A 15,798-nucleotide genomic window follows, 5' to 3' on the forward strand; every position below is an offset into this window, starting at 1 on the left:
TCAGCTGAGGTGAAAGGTCAGCTGGGTGCTTTCTCTGACTCTCTGAGCTAGCAGGCTTCTACCTACCCCAGCATCTGCCTCCCTGTCTTCACTGATAAAATCAAACGATTGGTATTTTGTTAAAAACAATACAACATAAAACAGTTTCTCAAGGAATCTCCTTTTCTGCACAGCTAGGGATTGAACATAGTGATGTAGGGTCCCCAGCTCCGCCCCTTCAGTTCCTAATTTGAGACTGATTAAACTGCCCCTGTTGACCTTGAGCCATCCTGTCTCTTTTTCATCAGTGTGCATTAATTGTACAAGACAATTCACTTTGTTATGACATCTTCAGACCTGAATATCGTCCTCTTGTCAAAGTCATCTCCACTGCCACCCTCTCAATCCCTCTCCTTTTCCTTCTGATAATTATTTCTTGATGAACAGCATATGACATATTGTGGGATATAGTCAATCTTTAATAAGTACTGCCTGCTACATAATGTTAGCAAAGACAGTGTGACAAAAATCACAGCTATGTAAATAATACCTTTGCTCCCAAAATCCCTTTCTTGCCTCTGAGCCTTAATTACATAAAGTCTCCTCCCCTTCTTAGGTTCGTTCCCTGTGGCTAAGTATATGTCATATTTACCCATTTAAAAAAAAAAAAAAGTTTAAAAGGAGCAGGGAAGATGGCTCAGTGGGTAAAGCCACTGGCTGCCAAGCTGACCATCTGAGTTGGATCCCTGGATCCCACCTGTTAGGAGAAAACTGACATTCCCAAATTGTCCTTGGTTGCCTCCCTGAGGGTGAAAGTTAAGTCCTTGTTGCTTGGAGACATCACATACTTCAGACTTGCCGGATGGAAAATTCCAGCTGCTTCTGAGCTGGAAGCCTCGTCCCTAAGGTCTGGCTTTATTATTTTGGGAGTCTCTTGGATCACTCTGACCAACAACATGAAATGGGGTGTTTCATGCCTAGTCCTGGGGTTTTTTTGGATAGTCTATGGCTCCAGTGTGCAGCATTATCATGTCCCCACAAAATTCCAGTTGTCAATGATTCTCTTCCCTAAATCTGGCTCTTAAACTCACAGTCAAGAGAAATGAGTGTTAAAGAAAGGAAATGAAAGCGCCTCAGTGCGTTTGCTAAAGAGAACAAAAATTTTTCCTTTCCTGGCAGGGCTGTGCGTTCCCATTGGAGGTTTTAAAAGAAAACAAAAGCTTTTCGTTGTTTTTTAGTTTTAAGATTATAATTCTTTTGTTCAGCAAACTGCCAGCTCTGTGAGCCGGGGTAGGGAGAAGGCTGGCGTTCACTACCTCGAACATAAAACCTCTCTCGGTTCTCCCCCGCCTTCCCCATCCCTGGACTCGCCCGCCTCTCCCTGCGACCCCCGCTCTGCGCGGCACTTGGACTGTCCCGTGACGTCATGACGCTGCGCAGCCCAATCCGCTGCGACGTTGAGGACATTTTAAACTTAAAGGCGGGGCGGCCCGGGAGCTCTGTAGGCACCGTTGATCCCCTGCGTTTTTTCTGCGCTGTAGCCGACAGGATGGCCGAGGAGGCTGCGGTGGCTGTCTGTGTTCGTGTGCGGCCCCTCAACAGCAGGTAGGCAGCCTGGGCCAGTGTGAGGTGGAGTGGGGGGACCTGCGCCCCGTTCCGCGCGGCCCCGGGTCACACCGACGCGCCGGAGCAGGACTCGCTGTTTTCCAGTCAGACTGCGTGCAGCTCCGCTCAGGAGACACTGCGGTCCTCGTCTGATGGACGGAGACAGTGAATGCTCAGAAGTGGAGAAGGGTCGGGAATGCCAGGAAGAAAAGACAAGAGGGGAGTTGGGGCGGGGAGAATGAAGTCGGCTGGGTTTGCTAGCCTCTGGCCTTCAGCTAGAGATGCTAAGGCTTTTGACGTTCACGAAATTGGTATTGAATTGGTCGGTTTCTCAAAACTGGGAGTTTCTTGCGTTTAAGTTCCTTCCCTGTCTTGGGAAAAAGTTGTCTCCTGCTTAGCTTTAGATGTTCACTTGACAGCCAGCTTTACCTAAGGGGAGTCTCAATTGGAGAATTACCGTGGTGAGGTTGGCCTGTGGACATGTCCTTGTGATGGTTTCTTGATTATTAGTTAATATAGGCATGAGCGGTTCCATTCTTACCCATGGGATTTAAGGCTGTGTAAGAAAGCTACTTATGCAAAACCAGAGCGAGCAAGACAATAAATAGTGTTCTTCATGGATTCTGCCTCTGCTCCTGCTTAAGACCCTGCCCTGACTTTCCTTGGGGCTGGAAGTGTAAGCTCATATAAACCTTTTCCACTCCAAGTTGCTTTTGGTGGTAATATTTTATCACAGCAACAGAAAGCAAACTAAAACAATATACCTACAGACTAAGCCATTATGATACTGATGTGCTTGGGGTAGATAGGAATGTAGAGGAAGATAGCCTTGGAGAAATTAGTGGTGCCTATCACGGTGGCACAGGCCTTTAACCCCAGCACTCAGAAGGCAGAGGTAGGGTATATCTTAGTTGCAGACCAGCTTGGGCTACCTAGTGAGTTCCAGGCCAACCAGGGCTACGTAGTGAGACAGTGTCTCAAAATAAAAAAGAAAAAGATCAGTGACATAGTTCAAGTGATCTAGGGCATGGTTAAGCATTCCAGAAGGGTGTTTGTTTGTTTAAGGATTTCAGAGAGGAAGTAGACCCCATGCAGCCAAAGATAGTTATGAATGTAGTTCAAAATAAAATTGTATAAAAACTTCATTTTGCAAGAGATTTTTTTATTAGTTTTTTTGGTTGGTTTTGGTGTGGGGTGGGGGCAGGTTGGTTGTCTTTTGTTGGTTTGGTAGTGGTGGCGTTTTGAGATGGGGTTTCTCTGTGTAGCCCTGGCTATCCAGGAACACAGTTCTGTAGACCAGGCTAGCCTCAATCACATAAGAGATCCACCTGCCTCTGCCTCCCTAGTACTGGGATTAAAGGTGTGTGCCACCACCCAGCTTTTTGAAGCTTTGTATTGCAAGGTTCTCAGGCAACACAAGATCTCTCCCCAGCTCGTAGATCTCAGTTTCCCAGTCCCTGTGCCACGATCACAGTACTGCCCACCCACTCTGGGAGTGGACTGTCAGAAGGTGTCAGGACTCTGCACCTCTGCAAGGCCCAGTCAGCTGTGGAGTTGACATTTCAAACATGAGGTGGAGGTCACTGGGCTTGGCCGGTGCCTTTGGTCGATGGTCTTCTGTGTCTTCCTGGGCTGCATCAGGCGGGATGTCGGGATATCGAAGGAGGTGGTAGCCACTAAACAGCAGCCTGCGCCTTCATAGAGCTGGCAGCTTGCAAAACAAACCAGTTAGAAGCTTGAAGAAGTGAAAGAGACCCGACCAACCCAAAATAGCTTTCGTTTTGTTTTAAAGCCTCCAATGGGGACTCACTGTCCCTCCAGGAAAGGATTATGTTAACATTCTTTTGGAACATCATTGAGGTGTTTTCCATTTCCTTTCTTTGTGGATGACATTTAGGAGAGCTGAGTCCTGACCCTTCCAGAGTAGATGTTGTATGTTGTTGCTGTTCTTCAGAACGTGAAATGTTTTAGATTATTCTTGTTATGTGACCTCCAGAATCACTTACATTATTCTAAAGCGTGGTGTTCTGTTCTTCCAGGGAAGAAGTTGGAGAAGCCACCCACATTTACTGGAAAACAGATAAGAATGCTATTTATCAGAGTGATGGGGGTAAATCATTCCAATTTGGTAAGTTTATGATGGTGTCAAAGTTAACTTGTAGCCGAGCCTCTAATCCCTGGACACTGCAGTCTGAAGATGTAGGGATTCGGGAATTCGTGGACAACCTGAACTGCAAAAGAGTGCTCTAAATTGAGTCATTTTCCCAGGCCCTATGTTGTCTTCCTAGTAAACAACCATTTGCTAATATTAATTTTTTTAAAGGTAAAGCTGTATGTTTAAGAGAGTATAAAACCAGGATTAAAGATTTCCCAGAAATTGGACTCCAGTACTCTATAGGTTTTGGTGGCCCTATATGCATATAGAAGATTTGAATCATCACTTGCCTAAGGTAGATGGTATTAAAATGCTAACATCTACCAACTCTGCTTAATCTAAAACCATAACCGAACAGCCTGTATATGGCGCTCGGCTTCCCCATTTGATCTTAGGACAACTGTGTGACTTTGACAGAGCAGAACAACTGCTGCACTTCTTTGCCATCAGGTTTTCCTAGTTTAGGAGTCACCATAGAACGTGCCCCATTATTTTAGTTTACTGACAAAAGCAAAGAATGGCAAGCTCATCAGTGCAAATGGCAGGTGATTGTTTCCTGTGACTTTTTTATTTTATTTATTTATTTATTTATTTATTTATTTATTTATTTATTTATTTATTTATTTTGGTTAGGTGTTTTCCTGACTCAGCTTGAGCTAGGCTCTTAAAAAGCAAGAAATGTTATAAAACAAAATTTCTCAAAAATTAGTACCCGTTCACATTTCCTCTGTCCTAATATGCTGACAATGATTTTATAGAGATGATTTTGTACCTGTCTTACACCTTAGGAGGCAGGGGCCCAACATTTAGCGGTCTAATCAGGATTGGTACCCAACATGATCTAGAACCCATTTCAGCCAGTATGCCTGCTGACCCTGAAAATACATAGGGTTGTTGACGTGTATGGTTTCGATGTGAAGACCATTGCATTTTCCCTTTGTGTTTTCTGAAAAGACAAAAAATAAGGAAATGTCCTAGATAGTTCACCATCCTAGATCCGGACAGTTTATTTCTTTGGGCAATCACTAATTCTTCAAAAGTGAAGTTGCTATGTTCGATTGAATTTCTGTGTTCTCTTTAGATCGTGTCTTTCATAGCGATGAAACCACTAAGAATGTGTATGAAGAGATCGCGGTGCCAATCATCAGCTCGGCCATCCAAGGCTACAACGGTTTGTATTCACTTCCTGTCACAGAAGCATCTCAGGTCCTCAGCACCCATTCCTCAGTGTTGGTGGTTTGACTCACTGTAAGCTTGTTTTGAATCTTCTTGAATATATTCCTTATACATCTATTTTGCTTGTTTTTACAGGTACTATATTTGCCTATGGGCAAACTGCATCAGGAAAAACACATACCATGATGGGTTCTGAAGACTGTTTGGGAGTTATACCCAGGGCAATTCATGACATTTTCCAAAGGATTAAGAAGGTAATAGCCTCAGACTTCCTAGCACACATTGGTCAAGTAGTAGCAGTTGGTGTCTTCTTCATGGAACAGCAAAAAAGGAGATTCACACTCTCCTAGTTTTCATGGGGAAAGGAGGCTGTTGGGTCAGCTTACTTTTAGATGAACATTTTCATCAAGGTAAAAGCGTCTGTCTTCAGAGCTGTCTTTGTAGCCTAGACAATGACCTGGGCGCTTTCTCATTTTCATTACCTCTGAAATCCTCCTTTTATGGTAACTGTCTGCATAGAACCGTGGGTCCTGTTGCTTTACAGCTAACTTTTCCTTGGGCTTTTTACCCTCAGTGTGAATGGAGGGTGCTGGTTTATAAATGGCGAACTTTCTGACGTTTGACACATGCTGTATTCTCCTAGTTTCCTGAGAGAGAATTTCTCCTACGGGTTTCTTACATGGAGATCTACAATGAAACCATTACAGACTTACTCTGTAATACTCAAAAAATGAAACCTTTGATAATTCGCGAAGACATCAACGTGAGTAGCAGATCAGGGTGACCGTATTGGGTCAGCCCAGGAATATCAGCTGTCACATGGGGCAGGAGATGGCATTCATGGGGCCCACAAACAGGGAGGGAAGAGTCATTGACTGTGATTGACTAGACACACATTATCAAGTGTGCCTAGCTCCAGTGGGTCCAAATTCTATTCAGTAGCCACACAGATGGCCCTAATTAACTAAATGAGTCACCATACTAAGTCATGTTGGAACAGCACTGGTACCAATGATGGGGGTAGATAATGATGTGGGGAAGATAAAACAGGTGGGAGGGAATGTTCAGTTATATTATGACAGGGTCATGTAACACATGTATTTATTTATTAAAAACCTAGTGAATTAAGGTGACAAATGGCATAAAGTATATTAAATACAGAAAGTGTAAACAGTAAGGTAAGTTCTGTTCCAAGTGTTTGAAAGTTCACAGAGTTGTACAGACTTGGAGTCTGGTTAATTTTGGTGTGTAATGTTTAAAATAATGAAGTTTATAAAGTAAAAAATAATTTTATGTTCAGTGAACACAGTAAATTGTGAATAGGTTGTTTTTTCTACAGAGTAATCGTTCCACTTTTCACTTTCCCAAATTCAACAATAGATTGTAACTTTGGTGAAGTGAGCTTTCTTTCTCTAATCTTTTTATGATGAAACTGCTTTCAGAGGAATGTGTATGTTTCTGATCTCACAGAAGAAGTGGTTTATACAGCAGAAATGGCGTTGAAATGGCTCGCAACAGGAGAGAGTAAGACTGCTTTATTTTTCAATTAATATCAAGACGAACAAGTAGCGTTTTTATTGAACTAAAGATAAGACAATCTTCCTGTCAGACTTGCTACATTGAGCTAAAATAAAAGCTTCTGGTTTTTCTTGGGTTTTAAATTAATATAATTAATAAAACTCATCTTTACAGAGAACAGACATTATGGAATAACCAAAATGAATCAAAGAAGCAGTCGTTCTCATACGATTTTTAGGATGGTAGGTAATTCTATTTCTCCCTATATTTGGTCTTTCCAAAGAAGAATTTTCTTATTTTTGACAAATTGCCTTTTCTGTCTAGATTTTGGAAAGCAGGGAAAAGGCTGAATCTTCTAATTGTGATGGGTCTATCAAGGTATCTCATCTGGTGAGTATTTATAAATCATAACTTTCCAATGTGGGCCCAAACGACAGGTTACCTATTGAGTGATTGATTTAATAAGAACACTATATGGCCTGGCCCCTGCCTACGGCCATCCATTGTTCCTTCAGTTCACCTACGGGGCCACGTTGTCCTTTTTTGAGTTTGGTGGATGTTTGGTTTGGCTTATTAGGGCAGGGTAGCCTAGAACTCTGCATAGTCTAGGCTAACCTGGAATTCACTCAGGAGGCAAGGCTGGCCTAGAACTGTGCTTAGTCTGGGCTAGCCTGGAGCTCACTTGGGAGGCAAGGCTGGCTTGCGCCTCATGGCACTCCTCCCTTTACTTCTCAGGGTCTAGGATTACAGATGAGCAGCTGGAGCCTTTCTGGGTTGGTAGTAAATACCTTAAGGGGGTCTGCTTTGGGAACCAGCATGTTAACCTTTCTGTATATACAGTGCTGTTTCTGTTTAATCTTCATATCTGACTCCCTGTCATTCACATGGCCTAGTTTTATGCCTTCCCCTGTCCCCTATTCCAGGGACATATTGTGTCCCCTTTGCCCTTTTCCAGCTGCCTATTTGAATTTTCTCTTACAAATCCCTTCCCTGTTCTGTAGAATGTAAGATCTGTAAGAGCAGAGCGTCTTTGCATGGTTCTCTGCTGTTTTTCCAGCACCTAATACACTGCTCAGAGTAATAGATAACCTTTTTTCAGTGTTACTTATGAAGTTAAATAGAGACCAGTGCTTTACACATGGCCAACACAGCAAAATAAGTACTGTAAGCAGCCTGAGCTCTAACAAGCTTGAACATGCAGTTAAGGATGCATTCGTCTTAGGTGTGTGAGAAGATGGGTAAAGAGCAAGGCTCCACTGAGAAAAGAATGTTTACCTTGGTTTCTCAATACAGAGTAAGAGACCAGGTTGCAAAGATCACATTCTCCTTGGTAAAGGTTTGGATGTATAGGACATTTTTTCCATCTCATGGGGTTTTTTTTTACAAAGAAAGAAGGAACAAGGCATGGAGGCCAGTGTGGCTCAGTGAAAAAAGGAGAGGCCTAAAGAGAGTGGGCTGGGAAACAAGGATTCAGAGGAACATTCCAATATGCCATGTCCTCAAAATATTGCTTTATTGAGTTAGAATTTATATCTAGTTACACCTCCTAAACACTGTTTTTTTCTGTCCCGCAGAATTTGGTTGATCTGGCAGGCAGTGAAAGAGCCGCTCAAACAGGAGCTGAAGGTAATGAGAACTGTTAATATCTGACCATTTTGTTAAAAGTACTGATGACATCACGATTTACGTAGGAAAGTCTTCATTGTAGAAATCAAACTTCACTACTTTCATCTACAGCACCAACTTAAAAATTCAGTTATGCAGTTGATCAGGCTTTGTATCTGGGAAACCCAGGGATGAAGATAAGAACCATCTAAGCTTTCTTAATTAGTTAGACAATTAGGAGAGTGGGAGGCAGCCTTCTAGGACTAACGGACCGGGTCTATACTTTGCTGTTTACCTTGACGCCATAATTCATAACGCTTCCGTGATTATGACTACTGCTGAGAAGACAAAAAACCAGTTTGAATATTTTAGTGGACAAAAAGATTAGACCAATTTAATGTGGTATCTAGGTAAATACTTAAAGGTACTGTAAAACAATGGTAAAGTTCTTAAAACCCAAAGATTGTAAAGACAATGAAAAAACACACTTGTAAATATGTCAATTATATGTATGTTCTAGATTTAAAATGTTTATAATCAAAAGTGCATTTTTCTGTTTAGATACAGTTATTTGAAATGTGTATAAGAAACAGGCAGACTATCTGAGAAAAATCTGAGGCTAGTGAATAGAAATTCAGCCCCACAGGCTAGTAAAATGTGGAGCTACAGTAATTAAACTGAGTGGTTGTCAGCCCACTCGAGGTGAATGGGAGATCTGGGAGCAAGGCTACACCTGTAACCCAGCACTCAGGAGGCTAAGCAGAGAGGACTACAAGTTCGAGGCTAGCCTGGGATCCACAGGAAGATACTCTCTCAAGGAAAGGAAGGAAAATGAGTGGTTTAAATTAAAACTCATTCTCTACAGTGGGACAGGCTATGACTGTCTATTGCACAAAGTCTAGAAATGTAAAAGAAAGGCTGGCAAACAGGAAAGCCTGGTGGGAAGGAGTTAATGGTGCATGTATTCTGCCTGGCTCACTCTTGCTGACGCTCGGCATGTACTGTAAGGAACTTACACCCCACAGGTAACTGATGTGGCAGAAATAACACTGCTCCCTAGTATTTGTCACAGTGGTTTTGTAGAAGCAGTGCCTGTGTCCAGTTAAGCTGGGGTCAACCCACGGAGGAGTTACAGGATATAAAGTGAAGAAGGCCAACCTTTACTGATAAGGAATTTTTTCTGAAATACATTTTCAAGGGAAAAGACCAGGTACAAAGTAGCATAAATGTATAGGAAGAGGAAGGAAGATGAACTTATACAGGTGTGACTTTTAAGTCTGAAAGCAGGGGGGATAGGTCTCTAGTGGGAGCAGGACTGTCTGAAATGAGGAAAGTGGACATGTGCCTTTCACGGTTGGCATTTTCCCTTTAACTTTTTGAATCATGTAAGCAAATTAACAGTTTAAAAAGAAAAATTACTGGCATTTGGTTAAAAGTCTGTGATTACCTTTATTTAAAGGTTTATTAAAAAAATAGATTTGAACTGAAAAGTTAGAGGACCTTGGGAAGCAGGCTGATTTTCCTCCTCTTTGTTCCTCTTTTCTTAAATGTTATTTTCTATCAGGTGATGACATTTCTGCCTGACTTATTATGTATGCAGACTAGGGAGAGAGAGAATTTCTTAATTAAATTCACTTAGTTAAAAGTGAGTTTGCCCACAGCATATAGATTTTAGCACCCAACTTAGCATCTGACTTACAATTTATAAGCAAGCTCTTTATCTAGTATTAATTTTTACTTATTTAATTCAGGTGTGCGATTGAAGGAGGGCTGTTACATAAATCGGAATCTATTTATTTTGGGACAAGTGATTAAGAAACTTAGTGATGGACAGGTTGGGTAAGTTTCATTATATACTTAGTTCTTATGGTTTTATTTGAAAATCGTAATACTTTAGTCATAATCAAGTGTATTGATTTATTCTATACTTTTAAAAGGTTTTGGATTTCTGTAAGCTAGCTTTTTTTAAGCATGTGTGTTTCTTTGAGATGTGATGATTGTACATCTTTACAGAATACAGTGACATTAATTGTTTCATCATTTAAGAGTCTGGGATATTTTCTGTTCTATAGCTTAACATGTTTATGTGCTCCGAATAGGGTGGGAGCCCTGGGTGATTTGGCCTGCTACCTCTAGCCACTTTCCCAATGCCCTTCCATGACTGATGCGCTGCCCACTACATGTGTCAGAGCCTAGGCGGTTATTCAGATCTCTGCCCCCACCCAGCCTCACCATGATCTGCGTCTCTGTCCTGCTCTGAACTGTCTGCCTAAAGAGCTCTTTGCCTAAATTGTTGTTTTATTTTTTAATTTTTCACACACATTTGGTCATCAGAGGACAGCACTTGGGAATCACTTCTCTCATCATCTTGGAGGTTCCAGGGGTCTGACATAGTCTTCAGACCTTAGCACGGGTGCCTCTACCCACTGAGCCATCTCACCAGCCTAAAGAAGCCCCCCGTTTTTGTCTATTTATTAGAATAAGTTATAATTTGTGAGCATAGCTTCTTATACATATAAATCTAACCTGAGTATCTTAGCAGTGTGCGCTGCCTTAATACAACCTATAAAAACTTATTTCATAAAATTATTATGACCGAGTTTGTTTTTTTAAAGGAAAACATTTTTCTTTACATTCTCAACCTTTCCTTCCCCCACTTGTTTCTTAGTGGTTTCATAAATTACCGTGATAGCAAATTAACACGAATTCTTCAAAATTCCTTGGGAGGAAATGCGAAGACACGTATCATCTGCACGATTACTCCAGCCTCTCTTGATGAGACTCTGACCACTCTCCAGGTGAGTGTAATCCGTGTCAGCAGGGAATGAACAACTGTAAGAAGAAAAGATGATCAAACTGACATTATAGCTGTTATAAAATTGATGTAGCATTTCTTAATTTAATTTCTCAAAGCTTCAGTAATTTGTATCCCATCTCAGTAGTTTTGGGCACAGCCAATACTTTTAACTGAATAGTTTGATATTTTCTTTAAGTAACTGATTTTTCCCATTGATACATGGTAACTAGATTTTATATTAGATTCATAAACAAAAACTAGTGTTACCAAAATTAGAAATTAAAAATATGTAATGTATGTGTAACCAAACATTTGGTGAATTTCTACTAACTGTAGACTGCACATGAACTGCAGGCCGGAATTTTCCATTTAAAAAGAAAACAGTACCATTCACTATTGCAGCTTCCTTGGTGAGGGATTCAGTGTTGTTAAGAGAGTCTCATACCCTTGTTTTAGCTTTTGCGGGGATGTGGGGCTGTGGCTTGGTAGAATGCTTCCGTAACATGCACAGAGCCTGTGGGAAAAGTGCTTTAATGCTTTAAAGCTGCGCTTGGTGACACACTCCCCAAATCTCAGTATTTAGGATGCTAAAGCAGAGCGATCAGCCTCGGTAACGTAAAACTCTTGCTAAAATAGAAAAATAAATTAAGCCAGGTGTAGTAGTGTATGCCTCTAATTCTGTCTGTTGGGAAACAGAAACAAGGTACTTCCTCTGAACTTGAGGCTAGCTTCATCTACCTATGAAGGTTTGGGCTGGTCTGAAACGTAGGAAGCTCCTGTCTAGGAAAGAAAAGCATTATAGCCTTTGAGTACTGGGTCAAGGTGCTGCCAGCTCCACGGAGTTTATAAAGTAGATGAGACTGGGATCCAACATAATTGCCTTGAGTTAGTAAAGTGATTATAAGAATAGTGTCCTGGGAGCTAGAGATGGCTCAGAGGACAAAGCCCTTCACTAGTGTGAGGACTAGAGCTGAGATTCCTGGCACTCAAGCTGGGTAACTCCTGCAATCCCTGCACTCAGGAGGCAAAATCAAGAGATCCTAGGACAAGTAGGCTGCCTAGACTAGCCAAGTGAGCGAGCTCCAGGCTCAGTAAGAAACCTTGCTTCAGTAAAGGCGAGGCAATGGTGGAAGATACTGAACAACCCTTGTCTTCTATGCACGCACACACACATATGCACACATGTGTACCTTCATGTATGAACACATGACTGCCCCCACCCAACCCCCTAGGGAAAAAAATAAAAGACTAGAATAAAAGAAAAAGCAAATACTTTCAGCTAGGAGTGCTATTTCTTTTTGCAATGGAAGTTGATTGCAAGAAACAAGTATTATTGGTAATTGGAATTATTTTAGCATTAAAACATCTTATACTTTATGTTTTGTCCCAGTTTGCCAGCACTGCCAAGTATATGAAGAATACTCCTTATGTTAATGAAGTGTCAAATGATGAAGCTCTCCTGAAAAGATACAGAAGAGAAATCGTGGATCTTAAAAAACAATTAGAGGAGGTACGTATGATTTTTATTTTGGTAAAGGACTAAGAGCCAATATAGAATGATGGAGAGCTGCCTGAGAGACTATAAATTTATAAATATCTGCATTTTAAACGGCTTTTAACTTAACGTTAAAGCAAACAGGTTTTAACTTACTTCAGTTTATAAAAAGGTAGTCTTAGGAATAAGGGTGGCAGTCAGTAGTAGAGTACCGCCTGGTGCACAGGCCCTGGGTTCATCTCCAGCAACAGCAAAAGAAATTTGCTACAAAATGAAATGTCTTGTTTCTGACAGTTGGAGATGTCATTAGTTGGTAGGGTGACTGCCTGGTGTACACAGCCCTGAGCGCAGCCCCAGCACCAGTGCAAGCCTGGCGATAGGTACTGGTGGTATTAGTACCTTGAAGTTGGAGGTGGGAAAATCAGGACGTTCAGGATTATCCTCTGCTGTGTACCAATTTCTAGACCGGCTTGGACTACATCTGCTTTAAATAAATAAGAGGGGTTCTTAAAATTATTGTGTGTCCTAAAATCACTGAGCTATGTTGAGAGACCATGTGTCTCTATGTGGCATGTAAAGCTGCCTTGTATCTTTTCACACCCTTGAATGTTTTCTAAGCTAATCAACTTTCATTCTACTTCCTGTTTTTTAACCTCATACTCCCATAACTTGTAAAACCTTTCACTTTAGTAATCTTTTTTTAATGAGCTTAAATAACAAATGAAATGAGGCCATCTCTTCTTGTACAATCAGTTTCAAATGTCAGTTTCTATGACTTTCTTACCTGTTCATATCTTCATAGGTAATTAATAAAATTAACGTTACCCTCTCATGACATACAGTAGCATAATGAGAAATTGTTGGCTTTCATAACTACATGTTGGGATTTTGCAGGTAGATAATATCTAGTCTATAATATTATTTATATAATATAATGTAATATTTTATATAAATTTATATGTATATATAAACTTTATTATATATACTTTAATAAAGTTAAACTTCTCATAGTTACATACAAATGTAATTTTCTGTTGTTGAAGCTACTTTTAAAGACTCAATTTTGCTACATTTATGGTTAATATAACCGGATATTTCTTAGGTAAATACAAGGACTCGGGCACAGGAAATGGAAAAGGATCAACTGGCCCAGCTTCTGGATGAAAAAGACTTGCTTCAGAAAGTTCAGGATGAGAAAATTCAGAACCTGAAGCGGATGCTGGTGACGTCATCCTCTATTGCATTGCAGCAGGAGCTAGAGGTATGTGCAAGATGGCAGCTTGCATGTGGGGAATAGAAACAGAACAGGCCTTTCTGTCTGCGCAAGGTTTAGTACTTACCCATTGATATGGGATCTTTAGAAAACCTAGAGCATTCTGTGGATTTGCAATATGTCATCCCTACCTAAGAAGTGGGTTATAATTACCACTCTCCAATTTTCACTTGAAGAGATACTAACTTAAAAATTTTAGGCTGTTGGTAAAGACTGTCTAAACTGTGATTTTCAGTAAAGAGTAATGAAATTTGTAAAATGACTTAAAAATTAAAATCACTAGGGTTTATTTAATTAACAGTAATGCTTACTCAGGGAAACTGATGGACAATATAAATTGTGTAGGGATTAAAATCCCACCTTCCAGCAAGTGTATTATTTGTTTTTCCTGGGGTAGGTTCCACTGTGTTCGGTAGACATGAGGGGGTATTTTCTTTCGGGAAGTAGCCTTCAAAGCCAAACCAATTGGACACTGGATCTCGGTTCCACCAGTTACTAACTATTGACCTTACCTGAAGGATACCTTGATATCCAGTTTCATGAATGTGTGTAACAACCCTTTCTGTGGAAAATCCTAATGTAAATCATCTATATAATCTATATCATCTATATAATCATCAGTAGGCATGATGTTGTGGAAGTCACTCACTGAAGAGCTATTGGTTAACAGGGGATGACTAGTTCAAGTGGAAGTGTATGTGACCAAGACCTTAGAGGGTTGCAAATGCAGGCTAGACATACTTTGACCTTAATACACAGTGGCCAGGGCATCATAGCAAAGTATGTTGAGGAAATTGTATGTGGCATTGTGCTAAGGAAAACAGAGCCTTGTAGGCAACCTCAAAACTGCAGTTTAGAAAGTTGTAACTGTCTGTATCTGTATCAGATTAGCTGACCTCTGAGAACTATGACTCTGGAAGGGGAGCACACTGGACAAATTAGGGAAGAATAATTGAGAGATAAATGTGTTCCTTAGTGATGGAAACAGCAAAGCAGTAACTTATTTGCAAGCGCAACCTTAAGTTATGTGGTAAGGACGAAAACGGCTTTCCAGAGTCAGGGTAGACTGTCGGATATAACAGGGGTATGGCCTGGGGAGGGAGGAAGAGAAGACTTAATTGTAGAGTCTGGTCCGGGGCCTGCACAGTGTAAGCATGAGCTCTCTGCGTTCAGTGTTTCCTTAGACTCCTCAAATAAACCAGGCTTGAAATTTCTATCATGGTGTTTAAAATAGGTAAAAAATAACAACTAGGTTCCTTGTTTTATTCTGTCTGTCTTTTGATCTGTTTGAAATAATCTTGATTTTTGTAGTTTTTTTTTCTTTTTTTAAGATTAAAAAGAAACGAAGAGTTACATGGTGCTATGGTAAAATGAAGAATTCAAACTATGAAAAGGAATTTAAAGTTCCAACAAACATAACAACAAGGAAACGTAAAACTTCCCGTGACTTCTTTGAAAGAAAGTTCTATGGTGAAGCTGGGAGAGAACAGTGAGTATGAATTCCCTATTTAAGAGGAACCACGTGACACTCTAGGTCTGCTTCCACGACAGACTCCAGTGTCACCAGTAGACACGTGGCTCAGTAAAGTGGATAACGTCAGAACATTCATAAGGTTCTGTTCATCCTAAATCTCGTAAAAAGGATGCATTGTAAGTCAAGTGCAGTGCCTTCGGTTTATAATACCCACACTTGAGAGACTAAGGCAGGTCCACTGCCAGAAATTCAGAGCTAGGCTGAGTTATGGTAAGGCCCTGTCAAAAACAAAGCAATAGGCCAGGAGTGTGGGGTGCTCTTTGAGCTTAGGCTCAGTTAGAATAGTTCAGTCTTACGGAGCATCCAGCTAGGCTGACTCTACTTCTCAGACTATTATTACGTCAGTCATAGAGAACCGTGTTTCAAAACGACATCTCCAGCATTGTAGTCATCTTTAGGGACATACTGACATACTGACATGGCCAGATCTCAGATGTAGGATTTGCACTTTTATCTGTATTGTTCCAAAGATCTTTATTTTATCACAGATTCCAGCTAGCTTTCTTAATTCATACAATAATATGACCCATGATCACATCTGTTGACATGTTCTTGGCATTCATACCTGAGTACAAGTTAATTTGAGCTTATATGTAGTCAGAATTTTTTATTAATCTCATTTTTATTTTTAGCAAAACTTATAGTAAGTATATTCCTGACA

At 40.7% G+C, this 15,798-nt stretch overlaps 1 protein-coding gene across 1 annotated transcript in view; it reads left to right on the plus strand.

Annotated features, from left to right (window-relative positions):
- Positions 1-1,528: 1,528 nt before the first annotated feature.
- CENPE (centromere protein E) overlaps positions 1,529-15,798 on the plus strand; it is a gene marked incomplete at both ends in the record, with an annotated part of 54,141 nt that continues 39,871 nt past the window's right edge. Inside the window, 16 exon segments of the mRNA XM_080916039.1 lie at positions 1,529-1,584; positions 3,624-3,712; positions 4,821-4,910; positions 5,051-5,169; positions 5,559-5,678; positions 6,358-6,439; positions 6,608-6,675; positions 6,758-6,823; positions 8,008-8,059; positions 9,790-9,877; positions 10,707-10,836; positions 12,226-12,345; positions 13,433-13,591; positions 14,935-15,045; positions 15,047-15,112; positions 15,116-15,190. Coding sequence (XP_080772165.1) covers positions 1,529-1,584; positions 3,624-3,712; positions 4,821-4,910; positions 5,051-5,169; positions 5,559-5,678; positions 6,358-6,439; positions 6,608-6,675; positions 6,758-6,823; positions 8,008-8,059; positions 9,790-9,877; positions 10,707-10,836; positions 12,226-12,345; positions 13,433-13,591; positions 14,935-15,045; positions 15,047-15,112; positions 15,116-15,190 — 1,491 coding nt within the window.

This window comes from Micromys minutus (genome assembly GCF_963924665.1).
Source record: "Micromys minutus genome assembly, chromosome: 4".
Taxonomy (NCBI): Eukaryota; Metazoa; Chordata; class Mammalia; order Rodentia; family Muridae; genus Micromys; species Micromys minutus.